A 26,394-nucleotide genomic window follows, 5' to 3' on the forward strand; every position below is an offset into this window, starting at 1 on the left:
AGTAGAACAATTTGTAGGATTGGAACTGTTTGGATTCAGAGACTTGCATGGCAGGCAAGGTTTTTACTGAAATTAAATCTGATCCCATCAGAAGCTCCACAAAACCCGTTCCTGTGTAGTTCTTGTGGTTTCAGTGAAGCCCAGTTCTGTACGGGTCTGACAAATGGCGCTGTGCTATTACAGTAATACGTACCGCCCCTAGAGGGCTATATTTAAGTTCCAAGGTAACGCTTTGTTACAGGCCTAACCGAGCGCTAAATGTGAATATAACTGTGTCAGGGACGCTGTCTGAAGTGTTATTTTTGGACCACAGCCACACACAAAAAAAGAAGAAGCTCTACATCAAATAGGCTTCATCATCAAGATCAACCCTCTTTTGACAACCAACGAGACCCCTAAAGGCTAGAACAGCAACTGTATTTTTGTCAAGGTTGGGTAGTTTTTATCAATGAAAGAACAATGCTGTTTACATTACAAAGTGATACTGAAATGGTTGATTTGATTAAGCTTTTCCTTTTCCTTTTCCTTTTTTTACTGCAGAACTGAGGCACAGACCTGGAATCTAGTCGCCGTCACGCCAAAAACATCTTCCATATACTATCCAACCAATCCCTCTCCCCTCCTCTCTGCCCATATATCTTGCTTGGGTTTCTACCAGTCTCTCTCTCTCTCTCTCTGTCTCTCTCTCTCGCTCTCTCTCCACCCCCACCCCCCTACCCGGCTCCTTACCCTCAGCGTCCCTGATGCCGAAGAACAGCAAGGTGACACAGCGCGAGCAAAGCCATGAGCACGTCACGGAGTCGGTGGCAGACCTGCTCGCACACGAGGAGCCGCTGGACTGCAAGAACAGCTCCCTTAATGTGGGGCCAGCCGCCGGGAAGAAAGTACCCCAGATAGAGGTGCCCGAAAACGATGGACGCCCCGCCTGGAACAGCAAGCTGCAGTACATCCTGGCCCAGGTGGGCTTCTCTGTGGGCCTTGGGAATGTGTGGCGCTTCCCCTACCTGTGCCAAAAGAACGGAGGAGGTGAGTCGGGGTCGGCGTTGTTGTTCGGCTGAGGCTCAGGCCGACGTGTTGCAAGCATGGAGAGCAGGCCTGACTACCGTTAGCTTGAACCATTTAATCACAGCTATATCCTGTAATTTATGACACAAGTCCAACTCCCTGGGATTCACACTTAGGACTGAACGATGTATCATTTCAGCAGCAACATCAGCATCAACATCGCGATGAACAATAGTCACAATGCGAAGGATGCAATGTAAGGCATCGGTCATGGGACACTAATACTTTATTACTGCTTGGTAGAAAAAGAACACAAGGCTTGCATTATTCAGGACTAATCTTGAAGAAAAACAGTCAAGTCCATTTGATAAATAAATAATTTAGTCAGATTTAACAGGTTTTAGTCTTGCGCTCATTCTCTGCATGCATTTCGAATGACCAAGTGACCTCATCACCTTTGTACCACCATTAAGGACGGTGACATGTAATCTCCTTAAACTCTTTCTAGACAGCCCCCATCTTTCAGTCATTCACACGTGAGCTGTCCTCTTTAGGGTAATAAATACTGTGTCGGTCGTGGACTAGCCTGAACTGATGGATATTAACTTCATACAATGGTGTTATATCATGTCAGTGTTGAACAACTGCCTTATTTCCCTGTCTAAAATGTCCCTGGTCATTGCTAGGTGATCAATTATTTCCAAATGGAGCTATGGAAGTTAAAAGCTGCCTATATCTGTTGAGATTATGTAAGTTTTTCTTGAGCATTGCAATGCATATTGCAAAATAAAAACAAAAATATCTCAGTCAGTTCTTTTCCAGTCTCTTGGTTGTGGTCACTACATGTATTATCATCCATCCATTATCCAAACCGCTTATCCTGCTCTCAGGGTCGCGGGGATGCTGGAGCCTATCCCAGCAGTCATTGGGCGGCAGGTGGGGAGACACCCTGGACAGGCCGCCAGGCCGTCACAGGGCCGAGACACACACACACATTCACACCTAGGGACAAGTTAGTACAGCCGATATTGCATAAATAATAATAACGATGTCTACTCTTCACTTATGCAGTTCAATCACGACTTTCGCCTCCACTTCAGTAACTGTCTCTGGGAAAAGCAGGAAGTGCTATAAGGTTCAAGTTGGGGCAGTTTCAGACAGAGTTTCAGTCCCTCCAAGGCAAGTCTCTCTGCCAAAAACCACAAGTCATGCAAGGATCTGCTCGTATAGAGGAATCTATCAGTTTCTTCATTTCATCATCATTCTGCAAAAGTCATTTACAAAGTGTTAGAACACAGTCAGAATTACACTCCAAAGGCAAATTTGCGGTATTGGGCTATACAAATAAAAGTGACTTGAGTTAACGGTCATGCCTATTTGCATATGAAACCAATCGTTGGCTTCGCTCGTTATGCAACAGTGTTGTTTATAAGGGTGGGGGGTACCTGCAGTCAATTGAGACTGACGACTTCACTTGAATGACTGATGAAACGTCTCTCCCGCTAAACGTTGTGTCCAGATGACCTGATTCATCTGTCTTTGACTTCCGTACCCGGGTTATTGAGCGTGCGTAAAGACGCGCCCGGCCCCAGTCTCACCAGCCGGGTGTCAGTCATACCATGCCACTGAAGGTGAGCCTAGACTGCACAAAAACAAACCAACTCTAAATATAGCCACAGCTATTGATTACTACTGCCAGTAGGGGTCAGCTGATACTCTAATCAACAGGAAAGAGGTGGATTAAAAATGCATCAGCCTGTATTGTGGTTATCATCTATTTCTGACTGTCTGGAATCGGGGCTGCAGACTGTGTAAACCTGTGTTCATGAACCGCCTTGTTGTCGTCAACTGGTAAAGATGTTGTTCACGTTGATTTAGTCTCTCTTTATTTACACCTCCACCAGTTCCAGCTGTGTGCCTTTTACTGCCGTTGTTCTGGTTTTTGGCGTATGTGAAGGGTTTACTCCCATTATACCCATAAGTTGCAGTCAGGGTGTACGAGCAGGACAGCCGCCATGTTTCACTGTTTTTTCACTGTCTTTCCCTGACAGCCGATAACAGACCTCTTATGAGGTCTGTGGTGTCGGGTAGTCCCTATTTAGGTGCCTCTCTCTCTCTCTCTCTCTCTTGCTCTCTCTATCACCCTCTCTCTCTCTTGCTTGCTCTCTCTCACCCTCTCTCTCTTCTCACCCTCTCGCTCTCTTTCACCTTTTCTCTCACTCTCTCTCACCCCCCCTCGATTGCTCTCTCTCACCTCCCCTCGCTCTCTCTCTCACCCCCCCTTGATTGCTCTCTCTCACCTCCCCTCGCTCTCTCTCTCTCTCACCCTTTCTCTCTTGCTCTCTGTCTCACCCCCCCTCTCTTGCTCTCTCTCTCACCCTCTCTCTCTCTCTCTCTCTAGCTATCTATCTAGTTTTCCTTCTTTTTCTACCCGTGCCTTTATCTTCCTCTTTTTCAACACAGTTGCTGACTCTATCTATCGTTGCCCCACTCGTCACCTCTTTATGCCAGCGTCACATCTTTGTGCTGGCTCTAGCTCAGAAGGCATGTGATGGATTGGATTTGGCTGAAGAGGCACAGTATTTGTCAGCTGATCCGAGGATGCTGGCGGGAAACCAGATTTGCCTTGCTGACCTCACCATCCATTATTCCAACAAGTGTTGGTCTTGTCTGTTCTCTCGATCATTGTTATATCAGCCCACCATTAAAGAGGCTTATGCAATTTCCTGTTTTTGATATGTTCATATCAAACTCACCCTTTGCACATCCAACACTGTTGTATGCTGATGAAGCCACCCCAGGATTAGGCTGGAGAGAACCGATTTAGACTTCTTCCATAACTCAAGTGGTAATAATAATTCAGTGTGCATAGAGGGCCAGGAATTCAGTGTTACATATTTGTGTTTTCAGCATCATGTATGTGGGAAATGAGAGGCTACTGTAGATGACAAACACTCCTAAGGGATGCAATACTCTCATAAAAAATTTATTTAGTTATATTTCTTGGTGATTCTTCCCATGGCCATTCTGCCTGACGAAGTCAGAAGACAGAGATCTGAGACCCAAACCGACGTAGCAAATGAAATTCTACTGAGGAGGTGTCTCGAATGCTAATGTCGGTATCATCGTCACAGTGTGAGGAAAAACAAATGTTTGGTTTGTGTTTCCAGAGACATGATCGGCACATTAAAGCACTGAGCATAGTGGATTAATAATAAATGGCAGAGAAAGACAATCTGTCAGTTGCATACCTGCCTGCACATTACTGGAAGTGGTCAAACTGGAGATGGCGGTATTCTGTTATAATACAATGATAATGTCAATATCTTGTTTCTTTCATGTCCTTGAATGGACAGCCAGAGACAAACAAAGGAAACAGATGTGTCAGTTTGATCACGTCCTGTCCGTGTTCTTCTTCTTCTTGTTTGTATTGTTGATATTCTCCTTTTTTGTCTTTTCTTCTTCGTCTTCTTCCTCTTTTTTTTCTTCTTCCTCGTCTTCTGCTTCTTCCTCGTCTTCTTCCTTGTCTTCTTCTTCTTCTTTCAAATCTTAAAACCATCTCTAAAATTAACAGGTTATCAAGGTGAAGATGCTAAAATTAAGATGATGGGTGATCCCATCTCTCTCTCTCTCTCTCTCTCTCTTTATTATTATTTTTTTTATTTTGTTTCCCCCCCATTTTCCCCCAATTGTATCCGGCCAGTTACCCCACTCCCCATCTCTGCTCCATCCCCTCTGCCGATCCGGGGAGGGCTGCAGACTCCTCTGATACATGTGGAGTCGCCAGTTACTTCTTTTCACCTGACAGTGAGGAGTTTCACCAGGGGGATGTAGCATGTGGGAGGATCACGCTACCCCCCCCCCCAGGACACATACTCACATCCTGCTTCCCACCCGCAGACACAGCCAATTGTGTCTGTAAGGACGCCTGACCAAGCCGGAGGTAACACGGGGATTCGAACTGGCGATCCCCGTGTTGGTAGGCAACGGAATAGACGGCTACACTACCCGGATGACAGCTCTCTCGCCTTTTTTATTGTTCATGCTGTTGACAGGCTAGGACATTTTGACTGAGGCACAAATACACAGACTGAAGTCTACACAGATAAAAGCACACATGTCTTTATCAGCACCCCATGGACCCACCACCTGCAGGGATGAGCATTAGGGTAGGGTTGAATGCAGGCCAGGCAGCAGGCAAAGGCAGGGACTGGGGCGTGCCGAGTTCCGGCATCGCAGACTGGTCCAGGAGGACCAACTGGGAGGAGATCCCAGGGTAGACCCACAACTCGCTGGAGGGACTTCATGTCCATTCTGGTCTGGGAACACCTTGGGATCCCCCAGGAGGAGCTGCAGGGCGTTGCTGGGGAGAGGGATGTCTGGAGTGTCCTACTTAGCTTGCTGCCATCTCGACCCAACTCTGGAGAAGCGACTGATGATGAGATTGAGATGAGAGATGACTATCAGATTTGATGTCAGGGTCAAGTGCAGGCTAGTTTAGGGCAGACTGTAACCACAGCATGTTGAGCCGTAGTCTTTACACAGGAGCATGTACAGATGAACTGGTGAAGCCGTGATGAAGCCTCCTGGACATTTTGTTAAGCTGTAAGACAGTAGAGCTAACACTTTGAAGAAAGCAAAGAGAGAGTTTCTTGACAGCACAACAGGAGGAAGATCTGAATCCATGTTAATTTTACCCCAAATAAACTTGTCCAGCCCTGTGATGGCCTGGCGGCCTGCCCAGGGTGTCTCCCCACCTGCCACCCAATGACTGCTGGGATAGGCTCCAGCATCCCTGTGACCCTGAGAGCAGGATAAGCGGTTCAGATGGATGGATGGATGGATAAACTTGTCCACTTATGTAATCTGTTTGTTTCTCATCTTACCCCAAAAACAGTTAAAAACATTATAGTTAAAGGTGAGGACTGGTGGCTTAAAGGACTACTAAACTGTTTTGATGTTGTGCTTTAGATGAGGCAAAAGGATTTTAAGTGGATTTTGTAAATCCTACTTTTCTAAGCCCCGGCATGCTTAGTGAGCTTTTCTGGTGTTTCAGAGAATTCAGCTAATGAATAACACCGCATTGAACATGCTAACATGCCTGCACTGCTCCAGAAGGTTGGAGATCTTCTCCTCAATGTGGATGACTGCTCCATCTGCCCATCCCTAGAAGTCTGCAACCTTGGTGTCATTATGGACTCTACCCTCTCATTCCAGTCACACATCAAATCTGTCACCAAATCTGCTTTCTTTTAACTCAAAAACATCTCCAGATGTCTCAGACTCCGTAGCTGAGACCCTCATCCATGCCTTCCTCACCTCTCGTCTGGATTATTGCAGTGGAGTCCGGTCTGGGGTACCTAGCAAAGCCCTAGACGGGCTTTCAGTATGTGCAGAATTCAGCTGTCAGGGTGCTCACCTGCACCAAGCCCTGGCAACACATCACTCTCACCCTTGTCTACCTTCACTGGCTCCCGGTCAAATCCCGCATTTCTTATAAAATCCTCCTCCTCACCTATAAATCCCTCCATGCCCATACCCCCCAGTACCTATCAGACCTCCTCAACCCCTATATTCTGTCCCAGGATCTGCGGTCCACAAACACGGGCCTGCTTTCCATCCCCCCCTCAAGCCTGCGGACTTTCGGGGACAGAGCCTTTAGTGTGGCAGCCTCCACCCTTTGGAACTCTATTCTAGCAGAAATCTGCAACACTGCTTCTTTGGACAATTATAAGACTACTGAAAACCTACCTTTTTACTAAATCCTATGGTTTGTAGTCTTTTGATATTTATTTTAATCTTTTTCTTATCTGGTGTAAAGCATCCTTGGGTTTCTTGAAAGGCGCTACACAAAAATAAGCTGTTGTTGTTGTTGTAGCACTTGAGTTTACCTCGAGCTCGCTGTGAACTGCCACATTTGAGCTCAACAAGGCCCCATGTCTTTCAGGTGCCTACCTGGTCCCCTACTTCATCCTCCTCATCATCATCGGCATCCCGCTCTTCTTCCTGGAGCTGGCAGTGGGTCAGAAGATCCGACGCGGAAGCATTGGAGTGTGGAATTATGTGTGTCCACGTCTGGGGGGAATTGGGGTGTCAAGTTTGATGGTAAGTGAAACGAGCAGATCCTTTTGTATTAAAATTCATTTGTTTCGATGGCTAGAAATCACAGTGCAGTGTCATCCATTCCTGTTGCCATGCGAGTATCTCGTATTTTAATTTTGTTTTATGAAAATGCCCAAAAAAGATGATTATACTGGCAGGAGTCCCCATCAGAGGGCATTTTACAGGTCCCATCTGATAAGAACCTGCCTTGCCTTGACAACGGGCTTTGGTTTGAAGATGGAAAAAAACCCAGTCTACTGCATAGTCTCTGATTTATTCAGGAACCTTCTATTCAGCACAGCACAAGCCTAAAGCCTCTCCCTTGGCAAGCAATGCATTTCTGTCTCTTTGGTGTATGTATTTTATCTCGGTACTTTACAGCACAGTGTCTGTAGTTTTGTCTCAAACTCTTAGGGGAGGGATGTCAATTTTGCATTCCTCTTTCACCAGCTCTTGTACGGTCATCTCATTAAAATATGTCTGTCTACTGGGTAGTACAGTATATGTGACATACCTCGTGCCAAAAGCAAATATGAAACTTCAGAATCAGAATCAGAAGCACTTTATTTGTCGTAACGTCGTTTCCCCCAGCCCACAGCAGTGCAACACAAAGACAAAAACACATATTCAAAACTACAAGAACACATATCTCCAAACTAACACACGTATCTAAACAAAAAAACAAACAAAAAATCACTGCCCAGGAGAACAAACGCCAGCCAGGATGACTGTCGGAACTGCCGGTCTGCATGAGCTAGCAGTTAGCTTAGCCTGCCCTGCTTCCGTGTCCTGTCAGATCGACCTTGGTGTTTCCTCTTCGGGCACAGCTCTGGTCAGGGCTGTGGTCCTTTGGCCCACAGGACACAGCAGACCAGGCTCCCTCAGCTGATCCAATGGAAGCTCTCCCAGCCAGACACCCACTACACACCTCCCCGCACTCCACACAACGACACTAAAAACACAGTCAACGCTAGGCGAGGCCGCCACCAGACCGCCCTCGGTGTTATCAGAACTGCCGGTCTGCATGGGCTAGCAGTTAGCTTAGCCTGCCCCGCTTCTGCGTCCTCTCAGACCGCCCTCAGTGTTACCTCCTCGGCCACAGCTCCTGGCAGGGCCGTGGTCCCTGGGCCCACAGGACGCAGCAGATCAAGCTCTCCCAGCCGATCCAGCGCCAGCTCCCCCAGCCATCAAACGAAGACAAACTTTGACGCAGATAAAGACACTGCATGGACGGTACTGGGTGAGGCTACCACAAATTTGAATCCGTGCCACCATCTTCCCACATCGGTACTGGGTGAGGCCGCTGCGAATGTGAATTTGCGTCGCCATCTTCCCACACCGGAAGCAGAAAGCATAGATGGATAGAAAAAAAAAATATATGAAATATATATGGAAAGCAAACTTGCTGTGGTTATAAACAGAATGAAGTGACAGGGTGGAGCCTCTTCCCTGCCTTTACCTTCTTGGGTCATGAGAGGTATTGGGGGTGCTTGGGAGAGAAAGTGAGCCCCTCGTCTGTGTTTTCGGTGCAGCGGCAGCTATAAATACCCCTTAAAAGATCACTGCTGAAACCATTGAAAGAGAGGGCTTCAATAATTCATGGCTTCCTCAACCTGATTTAACTCCCCCATGTGCTGGCTGGCATGGCCGCTCAGAGGATTGACGGCATCACGGGAGCTGCACAAAGCACAGAGTCTCATTCAGTTATTTCCTCCACTTCTGACGGAGCTCATTTGATTATTGTGCGCCTCGTGTAGCAGACTAAACACACCGTGTTTGCTTCTTCTCTTAACACCACACTGCATATTGCAGTTAAGACACAAGGAATGTCTCGCTCTCTAACATTGTATATGGATATTTCTCTCCGAAGGTGTGTGGCTTTGTTGGCCTCTACTATAATGTCATCATCGGCTGGAGCATCTTCTACTTTTTCCAGTCTTTCCAGTACCCGCTGCCGTGGAGTGAATGCCCCATTAGGAAGAACGGGAGCCTCGCTAGTGAGTGAAATGAGATTTTAGCATCTAACGTGCAAAAATTTTGTTTTTCATAACTTCAATGACACTGACTGATGTTTTACCCTGTCTTCCATTCCCACTGGTGGTTGATTTGATCTAAAGTACCGTTCAGTATCACACGTGTAAGCATAGACTTTCAGATTATTTCTATCTCCAAGGCAATATCCTTTCACAAAACCGTTTATTTAATGAAAGGCCACTGTGTCCTTTGGTTTCTCATTCAATTTGCCTCGCCTCGGGCCCTGCCAACTGAAAACCACGCCTCTAAACGGATCAGCCAGATAGTGTTGACATCCTCACAAGGTTCTTCTGGGAGTAGATGGACGTAATTCAAATTAAGAGCCTCCTTATTAGATTTAAGTCAGCAACTACACATACCCGATGGAGTATTAAAAAAAAAACACTTTAATGTTGTGTATGACTCTGGGTCGACCCACTAAAAATGGGGGGAGCAGAAATTTACCAAGCCAGACTGAAATATGTGGCTATTGAAGAACACAGGAATAAGGTCTCCTCTAATACATTTATCTGGACAGACAACGTGTGTGTGTGTTTGTATATATATATCTTATATCTGGCAGGACAAGCGGTTCAGATAATGGATGGATATATATATCTTATATATCTTACATATATTAATATCTTAATATTCTGCTCCTCATTTGTTGAGCACTTTTATCTACACCATTGATGGTTTCCGGGGGAAAAATGGTATATATATATATATATATATATATATATATATATATATATATATATATATATGAGAAGCCCAATGGTTAGCATTGTCACGATAGCATATCTTGTATATCTATAGTATATCTCTATAGTTTAGTATATCTAAACAAAACCCCTGCATGGAGAAAACGTCCCACACAGAATATCAATATGTTTTCAATTCATAGAATTGGGAGACAACAGCAAATCTGCACAGCCCTTTTGCTAGTGTCATGGCTGTTACTGGATTCAAATGACCCTCAGAAAAATCATGCTGCGCTACCTCTCATACCAGCCTGAATTCATTGTTACTCTGATAAGTGGTTCTGCAGCACCGTATAACCCATAAAACACGTATATGTTTTTCTTCTTGAGAGTAGAGTGTGACCGAAAACACAATGCTTGAAAAAGGTTAAAATGAATGATGACCTAGCCAAGTGCGTTGTGTGCATGCATGCCCGACCCGTGCATGTGGGTAAGCACCAGTCTGCAGCCACCTGCGGTACAAAGAAAGAGAATAAAGAAGTGTAGCAATGCTGTAGCTCAGCACCCACAGGCATGCATCATGTTCCCAAGGTTGACCTACACAGGTTCGATATATTATGTGCAGAGAAAACTATCAAGCGTTGTGAGTGGTTGGTCCCACGCTGCATGCTAAACTCACAGACGACCTTGTTAAGCTCGGTGATGGCTGCGAGAGTTGGAGCTGATGGAGAATTGAGATGTTGACCTCGGGCAAACACTCGCCTTCCAATTATTTGTCTCCCCTGCTCTTTCCATCTTCCCTCCTCATGCACCCAAACACTCCTCCAATGTCTGTCCACGACAAATCCTCCTTTCTTCCTCTCATTGCCCTCGCCAAACCCATCTTCTCTTTTCTCTCATCCTATCTATCACTTCCGCCATTTGTTCACTCTCCCACCCCACCCTACCCTCCAAAAACCACCCCCACACCGCTTCACCCATGTGTTCCACCAACGTCCCGCCATTTGCATTGAACGCGGATAGTTGTGGAGCCGGAGTGCGACAAAAGTTCAGCCACCACCTACTTCTGGTACCGCCAGACCCTGAACACGACCAGCACCATCGCGGAGAGCGGCGGCCTCAACGTGAAAATGACCCTCTCTCTCCTGTTGGCCTGGATCATCGTCTGCATGGCTGTCATCAAAGGCATCGCCTCCTCTGGGAAGGTAGTAGATGGAGTGGGGGGTGGATACTGTAAAGAATGACAATTTAGAGGAAGACCACTCACAAGCCTTTTGTAATATACATGTATATAAATACTTTCTCCTCGTCACAGGTGATGTACTTCAGCTCTCTTTTCCCCTACGTGGTGCTTTTCTGTTTCCTGGTGAGGGGATTAATGCTGAAGGGATCTGTGGATGGCATCGCCCACATGTTTACTCCTAAGGTGAGAGTGTGGGAGCAGCGTTAACTCCTCTGTCCATCCCCTCCCCTTCTGCTCCCTCTTTTCGTTCGTCATTAGCTGTCCTGAGTCAAATCTACCGAATGATAGATCAGTGATCATTGACCCAACTGACTTGAACTGTCCTATGTGTCCTACAGCTAGAGAAGATGCTGGAGCCTCAGGTGTGGAGGGAGGCAGCCACCCAGGTCTTCTTCGCCCTGGGCTTGGGATTCGGAGGAGTCATAGCCTTCTCCAGCTACAACAAGATCGACAACAACTGTCATTTCGACGCGGTGCTTGTATCCATCATCAACTTTGTTACTTCCATCCTGGCCACACTGGTGGTGTTTGCCGTGCTGGGCTTCAAGGCCAACATCATGAACGAAAAGTGTGTCATGGAGTACGTCCCCCCCTCCCTCCCACAGAAGCTATTTTTGGGATAAGTCGTGTTTCTGCCAGGAGAATTTGCTATTTGTTATTTGTGAAAGAATGTGATAATATGGTACCATCTCCACTTATAATCTAGTCGTTCTCTTGTTTATTCTTATTTGTTTTTTCTTGATAGGAATGCAGAGAAGATCCTCGGCTATCTTAACACAAATGTCCTGAGTCACGACCTCATCCCGCCGCATGTGAACTTCTCCCATCTGACCACATCGGACTATGCAGAGATGTATGGGGTCATCAAGACTGTGAAGGAAGGCAGCTTCTCCCAGCTGGGTCTGGACCCCTGTGTTTTAGAAGACGAGCTCAACAAGGTGGGTTTGCCCGGACTGCAGCTCACATGCTAATGGAGAATTTACTGTCTCCAAACCCACAGGTTTCTATCTACATTATGAGATGTCTCCACATTTGGGCCGTCTCCACAGATGCTGTCCTCCTCCTGTCTTTCCTTTAGTTCTTCTTGTGTTTTGTGAAAGTAAAACTGGCATGAAGAGTTATCATGCATTGATAAAGTCTGAAAAGGTTTTTGTGTGAGTTGTGATACGAGAGTCTGCTTGAACTTCCCAGAGAGGCATAAGGAATTTCTGGAATGAGGAGGATCTCTCAATGCTGAGATGGAGGACAGTGAAATAGTGAGGATGCAAGAAGTAGAGGTGACGAAGGCGTATGAGTTTAAATACTTGGGGTCAACTGTCCAAAGTAACGGGGAGTGAAGAAGAGAGGTGAAGAAGAGGTTGCAGGCAGGGTGGAGTGGGTCAAGAAGAGTGTCAGGAGTGATGTGTGACAGAAGGGTACCAGCAAGAGTTAAAGGGAAGGTTTACAAGATGGTAGTGAGACCAGCTATGTTATATGGTTTGGAGACAGTGGCACTAATGAAAAGACAGGAGGTGGAGGTGGAGGTGGCAGAGTTGAAGATGATAAGATTTTCACTGGGAGTGATGAAGAAGGGCAGGATTAGGAATGATTATATTAGAGGGACCGCTCAAGTTGGACGGTTTGGAGACAAAGCAAGAGAGGCAAGATTGAACTGGTTTGGACATGTGTGGAGGAGAGCTGCTGGGTATACTGGGGGAAGGATGCAGAATATGGAGCTGCCAGGGAAGAGGAGAAGAGGAAGGCCAAAGAGGAGGTTTATGGATGTGGTGAGAGAGGACGTGCAGGTGGCTGGTGTGACAGAGGAAGATGCAGAGGACAGGAAGAAATGGAAACAGATGATCCGCTGTGGCGACCCCTAACGGGAGCAGCTGAAAGTAGTAGTAGTAGTAGTATGACGCACCCTGTTGGGATGATGAGACGTATCGCTCCCTCGTCTTTTATACTGATAATATTACACTGAATATAACACACACACACAAACACACACATAAATATATATATATGTGTGTGTGTGTGTGTGTGTGTGTGTGTGTGTGTGTGTGTGTGCGTGTGTGTAGCTATGTATGTATGTTAAACACACAACTCAATTCTAGATGTAAAACACTGTATACAAATATCATTGTACATGTAGAGCTTGTCGGCCCTGTGTGATGGCATGGCGGCCTGTCCAGGGTGTCTCCCCGCCTGCCGCCCAATGACTGCTGGGATAGGCTCCAGCATCCCGCAACCCTGAGAGCAGGATAAGTGGTTTGGATAATGGATGATTGATGGATTTCCTTTGTGTGTTTGAGAATATAGGAAGGTGACCCATGCAGTGTTCTGCTTGTATTGTCCATATTGTACAATACTAATTATCTTGTACCATCAGTGTTTTGTGTAATTATTTCTGAGTCTTAAGTGTTTACAGGTAAATTTCCATGACAGTTTTCACTCTATCCGTGTCTCTCCCCATCATTCCTTCTCTTCATCTCGCCCGGCTCTTGGCAGGCAGTCCAGGGTACGGGCTTGGCCTTCATCGCCTTCACTGAGGCGATGACCCATTTCCCAGCCTCTCCCTTCTGGTCAGTCATGTTCTTCTTCATGCTGATCAACCTGGGTCTGGGCAGCATGATAGGCACCATGACGGGTATCACCACGCCTGTCCTCGACACCTACAAGGTCCAGAGAGAGCTTTTCACAGGTGAGTTTTGCTGTTCGTGGTCATACCTTGGCTTTTTATTATTAGTCCAAAAAGCTGTCTCAGCACCTTAAAAGGATCTCAGCACATTTTGCTGTACAAAGCACAAAAACAGCTCACTAGCGATAAATATTAGATTGCCCTGGACCTCTCCTCTTTCTCATCTATGGATCTCAGAAGCTTGGGTGTGATAATGTTCATGATATTTTTCACATTCTCTTCTGTATTTACACTAATTCACATGTTTTTCCCTCTGCTTTTCTGCTCCGCTAGTGGGATGCTGCATCGTAGCTTTTCTCTGTGGCCTGCTATTCGTCCAGCGCTCAGGGAATTACTTTGTCACCATGTTTGATGATTACTCTGCTGGTCTACCCCTCACTGTGGTGGTGATCCTGGAAAACATCTCTGTTGCCTGGATCTATGGCACCAAGAGGTAAGAACGAGACGTGCCAACATGTCTGGCAACTACAATTTGTGTGTGTGTTCTTGTATCTTTGTGAGGATTTGAGATTATAGCTATCAGAGTGAGGACATCCAAAGGGAGCTCAGAGTAGAGCCGCTGCTCCTTCGCATCGGAAGGAGCCAGTTGAGGTGGTTCGGGCATCTGATTAGGATGCCACCTGGGCGCCTTCCTTTGGAGGTTTTCCGGGCACGTCCAACTGGGAGGAGACCCTGGAGTAGACCCAGAACTCGCTGGAGGGACTACATGTACAATCTGGCCTGGGAACATCTTGGAAGAGGGACATCCGGAGTGCCCTACATAGCTTGCTGCCACCGTGACCCGACCCCGGAGAAGTGGCTGAAGATGAGATCAAATAAGATGAGATGAATTGATGAGATGGACATTTTGGCAAGTCCTCACTTTAAGGGTCTTTTTTAGGGTTAAGACCTGGGTTTAGGGTCAAGATTAGAATTAGGATTAGGTTAAAGTGATACTGACATCAAAATCTGAAAATTCCTATTGATAGGCTATGTTCCGAGTTGGAATGTGACCACGGAGAAATTCAGGGGCCAAAACAGCGCGTCTGCGGCCACTCGGGAGAGATCTGTGATTGGCTGTAGATGGTGTCCAATGACAAATTGTGCCGGTGGATACATAGACGCCAGTCAATTTGCATATAGGGCGTGTCCGAAGCGAGATGCTATAAAACCACGGAGAAGCCGTTCTTTCACCCCTCCTGCTAGCTACTGGGCTCCAGTTTGTGCTATTTTGCTGAGACTTTATTATCGATCTTGCTACGACATATTGCTATCTATCTATCTATCTATCTATCTATCTATCTATCTATCTATCTATCTATCTATCTATCTATCTATCTATCTATCTATCTATCTATCTATCTATCTATCCATCCATCCATCCATCCATCCATCCATCCATCCATCCATCCATCCATCCATCCATCCATCCATCCATCCATCCATCCATCCATCTATCTATCTATCTATTGATCTATCTATTGATCTATTTATCTATCATCTATCTATCTAACAGTTATTTGTATCACCGAATCCTCCTCCTCGAAACTGAGAGGGAGAGCCTCACAGAGGGGAGATCCCCTCTCGCTCTCCGACATTTTTGGTAAATAACAAGTGACGAAAGGTACCAAGCCCCACCCACCCAGGAAGACAGTAGCCAATAGCTTTGAATTCTTAAACCACACCTATTTTCGGTTGTGATTCAAACTCCCAATGTTAAAAAATGTGTTCAAAAAGGGCATGTCAGTCTCTCTTTAAGGTTAGGGTAAGGGTTAAGGTTAGACATGTAGTTCTGATGGTTAAAGTTAGAGCTAAGGGCTAGGGAATTAATGTAGTCAATGAGTGTAGTCAGTGAGGGGTCCTCAAAAAGATAGAAGTACAAGAGTGTGTGTGAGTAGTTGTGTGCGTGAAGCTGTCATTCTGTGACAGGTTCGTGCACACCTGGATTTGAGTCTCTGTGTCTGTGGCTGTCTTGCATGTCCAATTACATACTGTGTGTATAAATTATTGCAGGAAGAATGAACGATTAGTTGCGTATGAGGGAGCGTGGCAGTGACTTTTCAGGGTTAACCTCTTGGTCTGTCCCTTGGCTGTCAGGTTCATGCAGGATCTGGAGGACATGTTGGGTTTCCGGCCATTTGTCTTCTATTTCTTCATGTGGAAGTATGTTTCTCCCGTGTGCCTCATCGTACTCATCTCTGCCACTGTCATAGAAATGGCCATCAGCCCCCCAGGGTACAACGCCTGGGTCGAAGAACTGGTCAGTGTGTTTGTGTGCCTCGTCGCATGCTAATAATGTTATTTGTGATTATTCTGTGCTCATTTCAGGATTGTCGTAGTCATTTGACTTCAGTATTAAGTATTCTCAGTCGTATTTTAACCATACCCACATTTCATTTTCTCTTATTTTTGACCAATGTCCATCTACAAAGTTAATATTTGTGGTTATGCGTGTGCCCGGTTTATTGTGCAGAAATACTCCAGCACAGTTTGTCAGTGCAAAAACCTTGGACTAGTTCTCTCCCAGTTTGTGCTTGTGACCAAATAATTCTTGTGCTGCTTTCAAGCCAAAGACCATTTCAGAAACATTCTTTTTTAAAGGCCTGGGATTATGCGAATAGGCAATCAGCCATTACAAGCCATTTCAATATCTGGCTCATTGGGACATCACACTGGGAGGTGACTGACCAAATCCAGGCTAGATCTGATTTGATCAGTCACTTCCCAATGTGACAGGTATTGAAATGGCTTGTAATGGCTGACTTCCTGGTGGAAAAATGCCCAGTCTTTAAAGTTTTTCCAAAAGTCACTGTTACTTACAAAACCCTCTTTGTCTCTAGGCTCAGGAGCGTTTCCAGAGCTACCCACCCTGGGCCCTGGCCATGTGTTTTGCTCTCATCGCAGTGGCCATGCTGCCTCTCCCCATCGTTTTCATCACCCGTCACTTCAACCTGATGTCCGACGGCTCCAACAAGTTGTCGGTCTCCTACCGCAAAACCATGATGAAGGACATGTCCAACCTGGAGGAGCAGGATGAGGGGCGATTTATCCTCGGCGCCAAGTCCAACGTGACCCCCCCATCCCTGCCTGCACACAGAGCCTACCTTGCCCCAGGCGAAAATAAGCCCACGGACCCCAACGCCCTGTCGTCGAACAGCTGCTACGGAACAGGATACCAGAACGCCGCCATCAGCCCCACCACCCCTGTTACCCCCGAGTCCGACTCATGAGCATCCGGCACCCGGTTCTCAATCCCCCCAACATCGATGTTCTGCCTCCTTCAGCCCACATCACCGTTTAAGAATAGAGTCCCTGTTAGGGGTCGCTGCAGTATCATCTAGAATCCCCCCCACCACCAGTTTGCAAACTTCGAATTAGTTCTCACTGAAGCGCACAAGTCTCCACCTACTGTAGCACAGGCATCATTAGCAGACAGCAGGGAGCCCCTTGTCGGAGCGTCTTAAAGACGTCAGTGAAACTGATGTCTAGTAAAGCCGTGTGCTGTACAAGCTGTACACCTGGAGATATAGTTTAACTACAGAACGTTAAGGTTGAGTGATTGACAGTGGCACACTGTACCTGGGTTTCTACTACCGCTGTGCGCACAATATACTTTATTACACATTTCATCTGCTTCTGAACAGGTTTTGCAGTCTGCATTTCGTTGGCTCAGTATGAGGGCCGTGTGGCGACACGTCGCCGCAGGTCCAGCAGCATTTGCGTCTCACGCTGCACAGTGCAGTGACTCTGGATGAACTGGATGTGAAGGAATGTAGTGAGGCTTGCGTGCGCCACTCAGCTACAAATGGTTGCGAGCTGTCACTTTAATTTTGTCCCGTTCTGCGTGGCAGCCGTGCTGAATGTGGGTTCAACTGGTGGGGTATAAAGCCTTCCAGAGGTTTAACGCCTTTTTACTGTCGTCCGTTGTGGTCCTGTTTGTTAAAGCCGTGCAGTCTGTTTAATATAAAACGTCATATACATGGTGTTGCGTGAGATTCCACGCAGCGATTTCTGCTTAGGTGGTCTAGAATAGGATATGTGGTCTAGAATAGCACATGTGGTCTAGAGTAGCACAGCATTGCCGTATTCAGTGTGAAACATCACTGATGCACTGCCCTACAACACTTCTAATTGTGTAGCTTTGTTTTCCAAGCCGCGAGTTCACGGGGCTCTGAACGATATACATCGCTTCAGGCTGACACCCATTTGTATAGATTAGCACTTTGTTAGCAACGATAGCAAGTATTTCTTCTCCTGCTGTATTCATGGTAGCCCCAACTGATCTGACAATCACCTTTTCGTTGGGCATTGTAATGTAACGTGAACATGATGTTATTATGGTCTGTGTAAGTTAAAGGGGAGCTAAGTCTCTTTGTCCACATCAAACGTGCAGTAGATCAGCAGTTTTCAATCAGGTCCTCAGGTACCACCGTTACTGCTGTTTTTTGTTGTTACATTCATGCATTTTCAGAAATCAGGAACGCTTTATTTGTCGTTTCATTTCACATGAAACGAACCTAAACATCGTTTCCCCCAGCCCACAGCAGTGCAACACAAAGACAAAAACACACACCCAAAAACTACAAGAACCCATCATCATCATCCTTCGACCGCAGTCGAGCATTACTACAAGAACACATATATCCAAACTAACACATAGAGCTAAACTAAACAAAATAAAAAATCACCGTCCAGGAGAACGAACGCCAGCCAGGATGACTGTCGGAACTGCCGGTCTGCATGGGCTAGCAGTTAGCTTGGCCTAACTACAGTTATTCCATCCATCCGTTATCCAAACCACTTATCCTGCTCTCAGGGTCACTGGAGCCTATCCCAGCAGTCATTGGGTGGCAGGCGGGGAGACACCCTGGACAGGCCGCCAGGCCATCTCACAGGGGGCGCGCTCACACACACACACGCACGCACACCTAGGGACAATTTAGTATGGCCTATTCACCTGACCTACATGTCTTTGGAGTGTGGGAGGAAACCGGAGGCGGCAGAGGAAACCCACACAGACACAGGGAGAACATGCAAACTCCACACAGAGGATGACCCGGGATGACCCACCAAGGTTGGACTACCCCGGGGCTCGAACCCAGGACCTTCTTGCTGTAAGGTGACCGCGCTAACCACTGCGCCAACATGCCACCCCTAACGGCGGTTAGCGTAGCCTAACTGGTAGCCCATAGAATATGAACATGCTAGCATAGCATGTTCATAGCATAGCATGCTAGAATAACTTTACCCAGTTATTCCAGCCTCTAACCGGAGAGCTGTTAGACCTGGAACAACTGATGAATGTCATAAAAACTACCTGGTGGAATAAAAACCCAGCAGTACTGGTGGCACCCGAGGACCTGATTGAGAACTACTACAGTAGCATATAGTGGACTCATCCCCACCAAAGAATGAACTGTAGATAACCAAACACTTGAAAACAGTGTAGTACTGCTCCGATATCTCACACGTGAAGCATCAGATTTCTTCATTTGTGAGAAACTGAGTGTCTTGAAAGGTCTTTCGTTGGTGAGACCTACGGGCTGGCTTCGATGAAGTTTTGATTGAAAGAGATTTGAAATGATTTACTTGCACACAGTTGTTTATTGCCACTAATTGAGTTGAACTTTGCACATTATTCTAATGTGTATGCACTGGTAAAAACTGACTTATAGGATATCATGCACACAGTGCATAAGCTACGAGTCTGTTTGCATTGGAGCACAAACCAAAAGGCACAAAAACCCCAATATGAACGTTGAATTGCCCTTTTAAGCACAACACAATAGCAAAAGCACATCTCCAACAAACCTTTACTTTACTGAAATCAGTTATGGACCAAATATTCTGCAGGTATTTTAAAAATAAACATCAGAACTCAGCTCACCAATGGATCAGTGTGACTAATATAAAGTCAGATGTTGCAGAACGTTAAGGAAATTATGTTGCTGTTAAAACACAGTCAGCCTTTTAGCAGGCAGTACAACTTCTGCAAAAAAACCTTCCCCTCTTTTTATATTCGCACACATCTGTACACAAAACCACGGTGTCACGAAGTCCTCGTACTGATTTACTGCCCTTACTGACCAAATGATCTCCATGGTTTGGAAGCGGCTGACATTATGAATACCCATAGGTCACACGGGGGTCCTGTTAGCATCAAATTTTAACTGTTTTGTTTTGGGTTTTTTTAGCTTCTTTTTTTTGTGTTTACATTTTTAAATTTAAATTTATTCAATGTAAAAAAATGTAAAATTTAAATTAAAAAAAGAAATTTAAACATTTTTAAAAAATTTAAATTTAAAATGTAAATACTTTTTACAAAATTTGAAATTGAAATGGAAAAACCGTAATTTAAATTTAAAATAATTTACAAATTGTACATTTTTGCATTGACTTCTGGGTGAACCGATGTTAAACCAGCAGGTCCCGGGGGGTGGGGTGGGGGGCAGAAGCTCCCTGGTTCTCTTCATCACGCTCACCGATGATGACAGGTTGTGCAGGTTAGCTGAGACCGATCACACTTTATCCTCCCTGATCTTGAGGAAGATACCTTTATTTAATTCTTTATCACGATAATTCAAAGCCATGGTGCGAGGGATTAAACTGCCTATATTTATACTACGGCACGTCTACTGTGTTCGCCGGTGTGCAGTGAGTGGATGAACACTGCAGATGTATGTTTTGAAGGTGACTGATATATATGTTCCTCATGTTGTGGTGCGTATTTTGAACTGCAGACCGGTCTGTTTTGTAAAGCGTGGAGCTGATAGTTGGCACGGGTTGAGGGGATGCAGTGGGGAGGGGAAGGTAATGGTGGGCTGTGTGTGTTGTCCAGGCAGCCTTGCGTTGCGGTGGTGGAAAGTCCAACAGACGTGCAGACACGGTGGCTCTCGTGGTTCTCTCTCTCTGTCTTTGTGTTCACTGCTGTTCACTGTTTGTTTTGTTCCCGTCCTGTTTGAGTCTGTCCTCTCTGTAGGGCAACCACGTCGATGTCTTTTGTCTTTACAGCGTGTAAATAGTCATGATAAGCTAGGGTCTCCTACCAATATTTGATTTATTAATGCAAAGTATATCGATGTGTTAGCAAACTGTAAATTCAACTGAAAGTGAAACTGGATGTGAGTATGGACGCACTTTCTTTTCACCTGAAACAGGAACTGGTTTTTTGGGTTTGTTTTTTTTTCGTCATTGTTGTCTTCCTAGAAGTTAGCTGAAACTTTGTCCTGGCTTTTGTACGGTCTGTGTTAAAGCAATATTAGATTATGTAAGATGCAGGACTGCTGCTACGGTAGCTATAGAGGAGACGCTAAAGGCAAAAAAAGGAAGAAGAAGAAGAACTGCCCATGGTAGCCAAAGGGATGCTGTGACTCTAATGTGAAAATGCTGGATTGTGTTCATGTGTGTGTGTGTGTGTGTGTGTGTGTGTATATGAGTGTGTGCGTCAGTATGTAGAGTCCGTCATACTGACAAAGCGTGCAGGGCAGTACTTCACCCGTCTGCACCAGAGGCTCCTGTGTGACGTTCCCTTAGCAGTGTCTGTCACGACTAGGACAGCTTCTGTCGCTGCATCCAGCGAGACTCACTGTCACGGTGTGAATCGTGGATATCACCAACAGTCTCAATAAAGAGTTAACAACCTCTCGTGTTTCTAAATTCCTTCCATCCAAACCGGGCGGAGGAACCCGTGTCGGGCAGAATTCCACCGTGAAACATCATCCTGTTCCCATTGCACACTCCTTCCTACACAGTCGACATCTGATGTGGAAATGTTGAAGAAAAACAATGAATGAAGTGATTTATGCGTCCTTCTCTAGTTAGGACGTGAACGTCAGTGGTATCAGTCGGTGGTCTGGTAACTTGTAGAGAACGCCGGCTGACACCACGCCAACAAAAACCATGTATATGCAAGGGATTTAACATACAGTAGAGTTCAGTTATGGCTGTGTTCATAATAACAAGCGATACAGGACCTCCAGAGAGGTAAATCCGCTGTCCACCAGCCTCCCGGCTATTACGGTTCCTCCCGTCTCAGATCACATAGCCTGATACGGCAATTCTCTCCCAGCCTGAATCCTGCATACAGAGACTCCTTGAACGTGGTTTCCACCGTGTGGAGGAGCTCAACGTCCTCCGAGACCTCATAAAATGACAGAGTACCCTCTCTGGATTTCAGAAACACCCCGATTCTTCTATGGCGGCGGGCTGCTGTCAGCTGGACGGACTTGTCTCTGTGGCTCACCGAATAGCCGTTGGAACAATCCAGACTCCAGGACTTGTCGTTACCTCCAAAGGCCGATGACGACGTGAGGGATTTTCTGTGTATTCCTTTGTATGTCAGGCCAATCTCAGCCTGGTCTCCATCCACCTCCACCTCATAGTAGCAGCGACCCGCCGGCAGCGCCTCCGTGCAGAGCACGTGTGTACGGAGGGAAAATCGGACGGGGTTGGGCAAAACCTGTCTGCACTCTTTCTGAGGACCCCTTTGCACTTCTTTGTCTCCATTAGACACATCCAGGTACTTGTGGGCCGTGTTCGGGTCCAGGGTAAGTTCATATGCATCTGAAAGGCGGACAAAAGATGCGAGGACAGTGTGAAGCTCGGTTGGCGTGAACTGTGACAGGAAACTTGCATTTGAAAAGGGCAAAAGCTCCTACTCATCAAAGTAATGTGCGTTCAGGCATGTGCCGAGAAAGATTACTCACACTTCAGAAACTCCGCTCTTGTTTTAGGATCGGCGCTCGGTCCAGTTTGTCTGCTGGTACCCGTGGAGGGACCAGGATTTGTGAGTTGGTATCCATCACCACTGACGGATTGCATAGGTCCACACGATGGTTGAAAAAGCTCGTCATCTTCCACTGCATTTGACCAGTTCAGAACAGAATGACGTCATCCACACTGCCTCACAATCCACATGCAAAACATTGCACCCCGTCACAACCTCACTCTCAGGCCACGTACACACACAATACAGCACCGCTATTTAGTCTGCAAGAGACAATCTTGTGACGACGGTGAGGTAACACAGGCATTACAAACACGTCCCTGTCACGCGTGAGTTTGTGCAAATACAAATAATTGCCTCCGTCTTTTTGGCCGGGCAACAAGTTTAGACCTCTTCAAAACACACACGTCCGTACCAGTTTGACAGATTGTGGGGATTTCCTCATCACAGAGGTCCTCCAGTCGCCTCCCAAACTTTTCAACGGCCTCCTCTATTGGTTTGAAGAGCTGAGCGAACGGCTCCTCCGAAACTGCTGGAGCACGTTCAGATTCACTGAGCGGCGCACGAGAGGGGTGGCTCTGTCGGGAAGGAGAAACCAGACGATAGCAAGTGAGAGACCCTCTCTCCACCAACACAGATTAAGATCCACCCACACGACGGACAGTGGTTTAAGTATAGGGCACCTGCATGACACAAGCATCACCCAAGTGTCTGTTTACCAGGTGGCGGGGTTCGACGTCTCTCCTCCTCTGCAGGGAGCGCTGAATCTGGGCCTCTGCCTCCGCCTCCCGGGCTTCAATGAGCTCCTTCACTTTGCGGTAGCCTCTCTGGAGGGAGTCAATCACACTGACGAGGATACTCTCACAGTGGTCCGTGGCATCTTTTGCCCTTTCCTGTTTTAACACACAAGGCCCATGGGGTCAGTGCAGGTCCCGGCTCTCGGACATGACAGGCCTCGTGCCGTTTCAACGCCGAGTTTCAGCAGAGGACAAGTACACATGCGGAACGTCTCTTTTCTTACCCGAAGCCGTTTCAGATCCCTCCTCAGTTTCTCCCTCTCCATTTGTTGCGTATTTTGGAGCATTTGATGGATTTCCCTCCTGCTATCCGGCAGCCTTCTCTGCATGTGTGTCGAAGTGAGCATATTCAGACAGCATATTCAAATTATTCTGGTGCTTCGCTCTGCAGCATTGTTTTCCAGGAGTTGTTGCTGTAACGTGCAACAGCGTATAAACCACATTACCTACTGGGCATTAATTAGCCCGGTCTTTGCCATATGCCCTTACCGAGACAACGTGGTTTATTCATGTGTGCTCTTAGCATACTTATTTCAAACTAAAAATCAATGAGTATACTTTCACTTTACTTTTTGAAGTACTTATCGGAGATACACTAAACAAACCTATACTTAAGTATACTTACAAAGTATACTACTAGTACATATACTTGAACATTACCTGAGCTTGAAGTTTACTTGGTAAAATAAACTTGAGGTATACTACTTTTTTTGTAAGCGCGTACCCGTGTCCTCGTGCGCGCCTCGTCCGCCGGAACAGTTTGGTGACCCGGATGTTCGCACGGCTGACGGGCGGTCGAGGTGCCGCTGCGTTTGGCGCGAGCCGGGCTGCCCGACGCCTCCACGGGGCCCCGGGATCTCTTGGGGCGGCGGGGCTGTCTGGGGTGCCCGTCTCTAGACCCCTCCATGTCCCCTGGGTGCTGCTTGGAGACCTCTTCCGCGGGTGACGGGCGTAACGTGTCCGCAGGAAGGGGGCGCCGGATTCCGGGGGGGGGGGGGACGTCCTCGTAAAGGTGACAGCAGATTATGGTCCCTCTTCCCGGGGATGCGAGGCCTCGCGCTGTCGTTTTTGCTGAGCGCGGCGGCGAAGTGTCGTTTCGTTTCCGTTCAGAGAGAGCGCGCAGTTGTGACGCGTAATAGAGAAGAAGAAGGCGGCATTTTCTGCGGTTTTCCGCATCCTGGCGCCGAATGGGCGGGCGCGCTTCCTGAACCGACTCCACGGGGGGGGGGGGGGGGGCGAAACCATCAACTACTGGACTGATGTGTCGTAGGTTCTACTACTACTGTAAACTACTAATAAGACACGTTAGCCCCTAGCTAACGGGTCTGACCCTTTAGCCGAGCGGTTAGTGATGTCGCTTTGTGGTGCAGTATACTCCATATCGAATCCCGCACCGAAAATAACCGGTTACACTACTGTCAGATCCTACGTGTATTAATCCCCACATTAGGAAAAAATACTGACCTCAGATCAGTTATTTTCCCAGATCGACTCTTTTCATAGAAACAAAGTTTTCCAGAGATCTCAGCAGAGACAGTTTAGTCAGACCCCGACGAATTCCTCATTCCAAACAAAGTAAAAGAAGTGCACACGGAGGTGTTACCTCCATACTACCCTTGCAATAAATTATTGCATAGATTTAAAGAAGAGACTTCTGCAGGAGGCTCTGTCTGCAAAACAGAAAGGGACTCTGTTCCCCACTGTGAACGCACCCCACTCTCAACAGCTCCGGGCTCAGGTCGCTGCCTTGGTGTTTCTAAGCTTTAACAGGTTGACGCCAACTTTAGAAGACGTGGTCTTGTTTCTGAACTGTGGCGCAGACTCACGGCCCACTAATAACGCTCTCAAGCTTATCTGCCTTGTCGGCAGATATCATGCACGTGAGGCTGAAGTGCTTCACATCACACCTAATAATACCCATCCAGCTGTGTTGTGTTGGAGGACTACAACACCTCTTTGACTCTGTTTCTGAGATAACAACGAACAAAAAAGCTATTAAGACCTCTCAAATAATAGGGAAATACTTGGTAATAAAAATATATGTATTGCATAATATACTTGAGCTTGCATCTCCCTCATACATTGTTGACATTGTTTTTTGTTTTAGATTTTCTCTTTTAATATATTTGATGTTATCTAATGTATAAACACAAGATGTTAAAGCTGACCAGTTCTCTGCGTGTTAACGTGACTGATGTATCTGTGTATGATGTCTTGAAATGTGTTCAATTAAAAAAAATTTTTTTAAAAAACATCGGCAGCTCCCATTAGGGGGCGCCACAACAGATCATCCGTTTCCATCTCTTCCTGTCTTCTGCATCTTCCTCTGCCACACCAGCCACCTGCATGTCCTCCCTCACCACATCCGTAAACCTCCTCTTTGGCTTTCCTCTTTTCCTCTTCCCTGGCAGCTCCATATTCAGCATCCTTCTCCCAGTATACCCAGCATCTCTCCTCCACATGTCCAAACCATCTGTCTTCTCCCAGTATACCCAGCATCTCTCCTCCACACGTCCAAACCATCTCAGTCTTCTCCCACTATACCCAGCATCTCTCCTTCATACATGTCCAAACCATCTGTCTTCTCCTAGTATACCCAGCATCTCTCCTCCACACATGTCCAAGCCATCTGTCTTCTCCCAGTATCCCCAGCATCTCTCCTCCACACGTCCAAACCATCTCAATCTTTTCCCAGTATACCCAGCATCTATCCTCCACACATGTCCAAACCATCTCAGTCTTCTCCCAGTATACCCAGCATCTCTCCTTCACACATGTCCAAACCATCTCAGTCTTCTCCCGGTATACCCAGCATCTCTCCTCCACACATGTCCAAACCATCTCAGTCTTCTCCAAGTATACCCAGCATCTCTCCTCCATACATGTCCAAACCATCTGTCTTCTCCCAGTATACCCAGCATCTCTCCTCCACACATGTCCAAGCCATCTGTCTTCTCCCAGTATACCCAGCATCTCTCCTCCACACATGTCCAAACCATCTGTCTTCTCCCAGTATACCCAGCATCTCTCCTCCACACATGTCCAAACCATCTCAGTCTTCTCCCAGTATACCCAGCATCTCTCCTCCACACATGTCCAAACCCTCTGTCTTCTCCCAGTATACCCAGCATCTCTCCTCCACACGTCCA

General features: G+C 46.6%; 2 protein-coding genes across 2 annotated transcripts; one reads left to right on the forward strand and one right to left on the reverse strand.

The window, feature by feature from the left end:
• Positions 1–743: 743 nt before the first annotated feature.
• On the forward strand, positions 744–16,953 carry LOC130128627 (sodium-dependent neutral amino acid transporter SLC6A17-like). The gene is made up of 11 exons (XM_056298293.1): positions 744–1,026; positions 6,953–7,110; positions 8,978–9,104; positions 10,848–11,029; positions 11,140–11,250; positions 11,406–11,647; positions 11,813–12,005; positions 13,555–13,747; positions 14,018–14,177; positions 15,821–15,983; positions 16,564–16,953. The coding sequence occupies exons 1-11, from the start codon at positions 744–746 to the stop codon at positions 16,951–16,953; spliced, it is 2,202 nt and encodes a 733-aa protein (XP_056154268.1).
• A 4,784-nt stretch (positions 16,954–21,737) lies between these two features.
• Positions 21,738–24,217, reverse strand: LOC130130785 (tripartite motif-containing protein 16-like). Its single transcript, XM_056300615.1, has 6 exons — positions 23,970–24,217; positions 23,470–23,568; positions 23,168–23,341; positions 22,864–23,026; positions 22,429–22,581; positions 21,738–22,285 (listed from the first exon to the last, which is right to left on the reverse strand). Exons 1-6 carry the CDS (start codon positions 24,150–24,152, stop codon positions 21,738–21,740), a joined length of 1,320 nt encoding a protein of 439 aa, XP_056156590.1. The 5' UTR covers positions 24,153–24,217.
• Between the last annotated feature and the right edge of the window lie 2,177 nt (positions 24,218–26,394).

The sequence above is a fragment of the Lampris incognitus genome, chromosome 2 (genome assembly GCF_029633865.1).
Source record: "Lampris incognitus isolate fLamInc1 chromosome 2, fLamInc1.hap2, whole genome shotgun sequence".
NCBI lineage: Eukaryota > Metazoa > Chordata > Actinopteri > Lampriformes > Lampridae > Lampris > Lampris incognitus.

Excerpts from the sequence above, each read along its gene's own strand:
- LOC130128627 (XM_056298293.1), top strand. The coding sequence starts at position 744 with ATGCCGAAGAACAGCAAGGTGACACAGCGCGAGCAAAGCCATGAGCAC. Across the intron at positions 9,105-10,847 it reads GAAGAACGGGAGCCTCGCTA|TTGTGGAGCCGGAGTGCGAC; the intron begins GTGAGTGAAATG and ends GAACGCGGATAG. Across the intron at positions 11,251-11,405 it reads CCCACATGTTTACTCCTAAG|CTAGAGAAGATGCTGGAGCC; the intron begins GTGAGAGTGTGG and ends TGTGTCCTACAG.
- LOC130130785 (XM_056300615.1), bottom strand. The coding sequence starts at position 24,152 with ATGGAGGGGTCTAGAGACGGGCACCCCAGACAGCCCCGCCGCCCCAAG. Across the intron at positions 23,342-23,469 it reads GGGATCTGAAACGGCTTCGG|GAAAGGGCAAAAGATGCCAC; the intron begins GTAAGAAAAGAG and ends GTGTTAAAACAG. Across the intron at positions 22,582-22,863 it reads CCCCACAATCTGTCAAACTG|TGGAAGATGACGAGCTTTTT; the intron begins GTACGGACGTGT and ends GGTCAAATGCAG.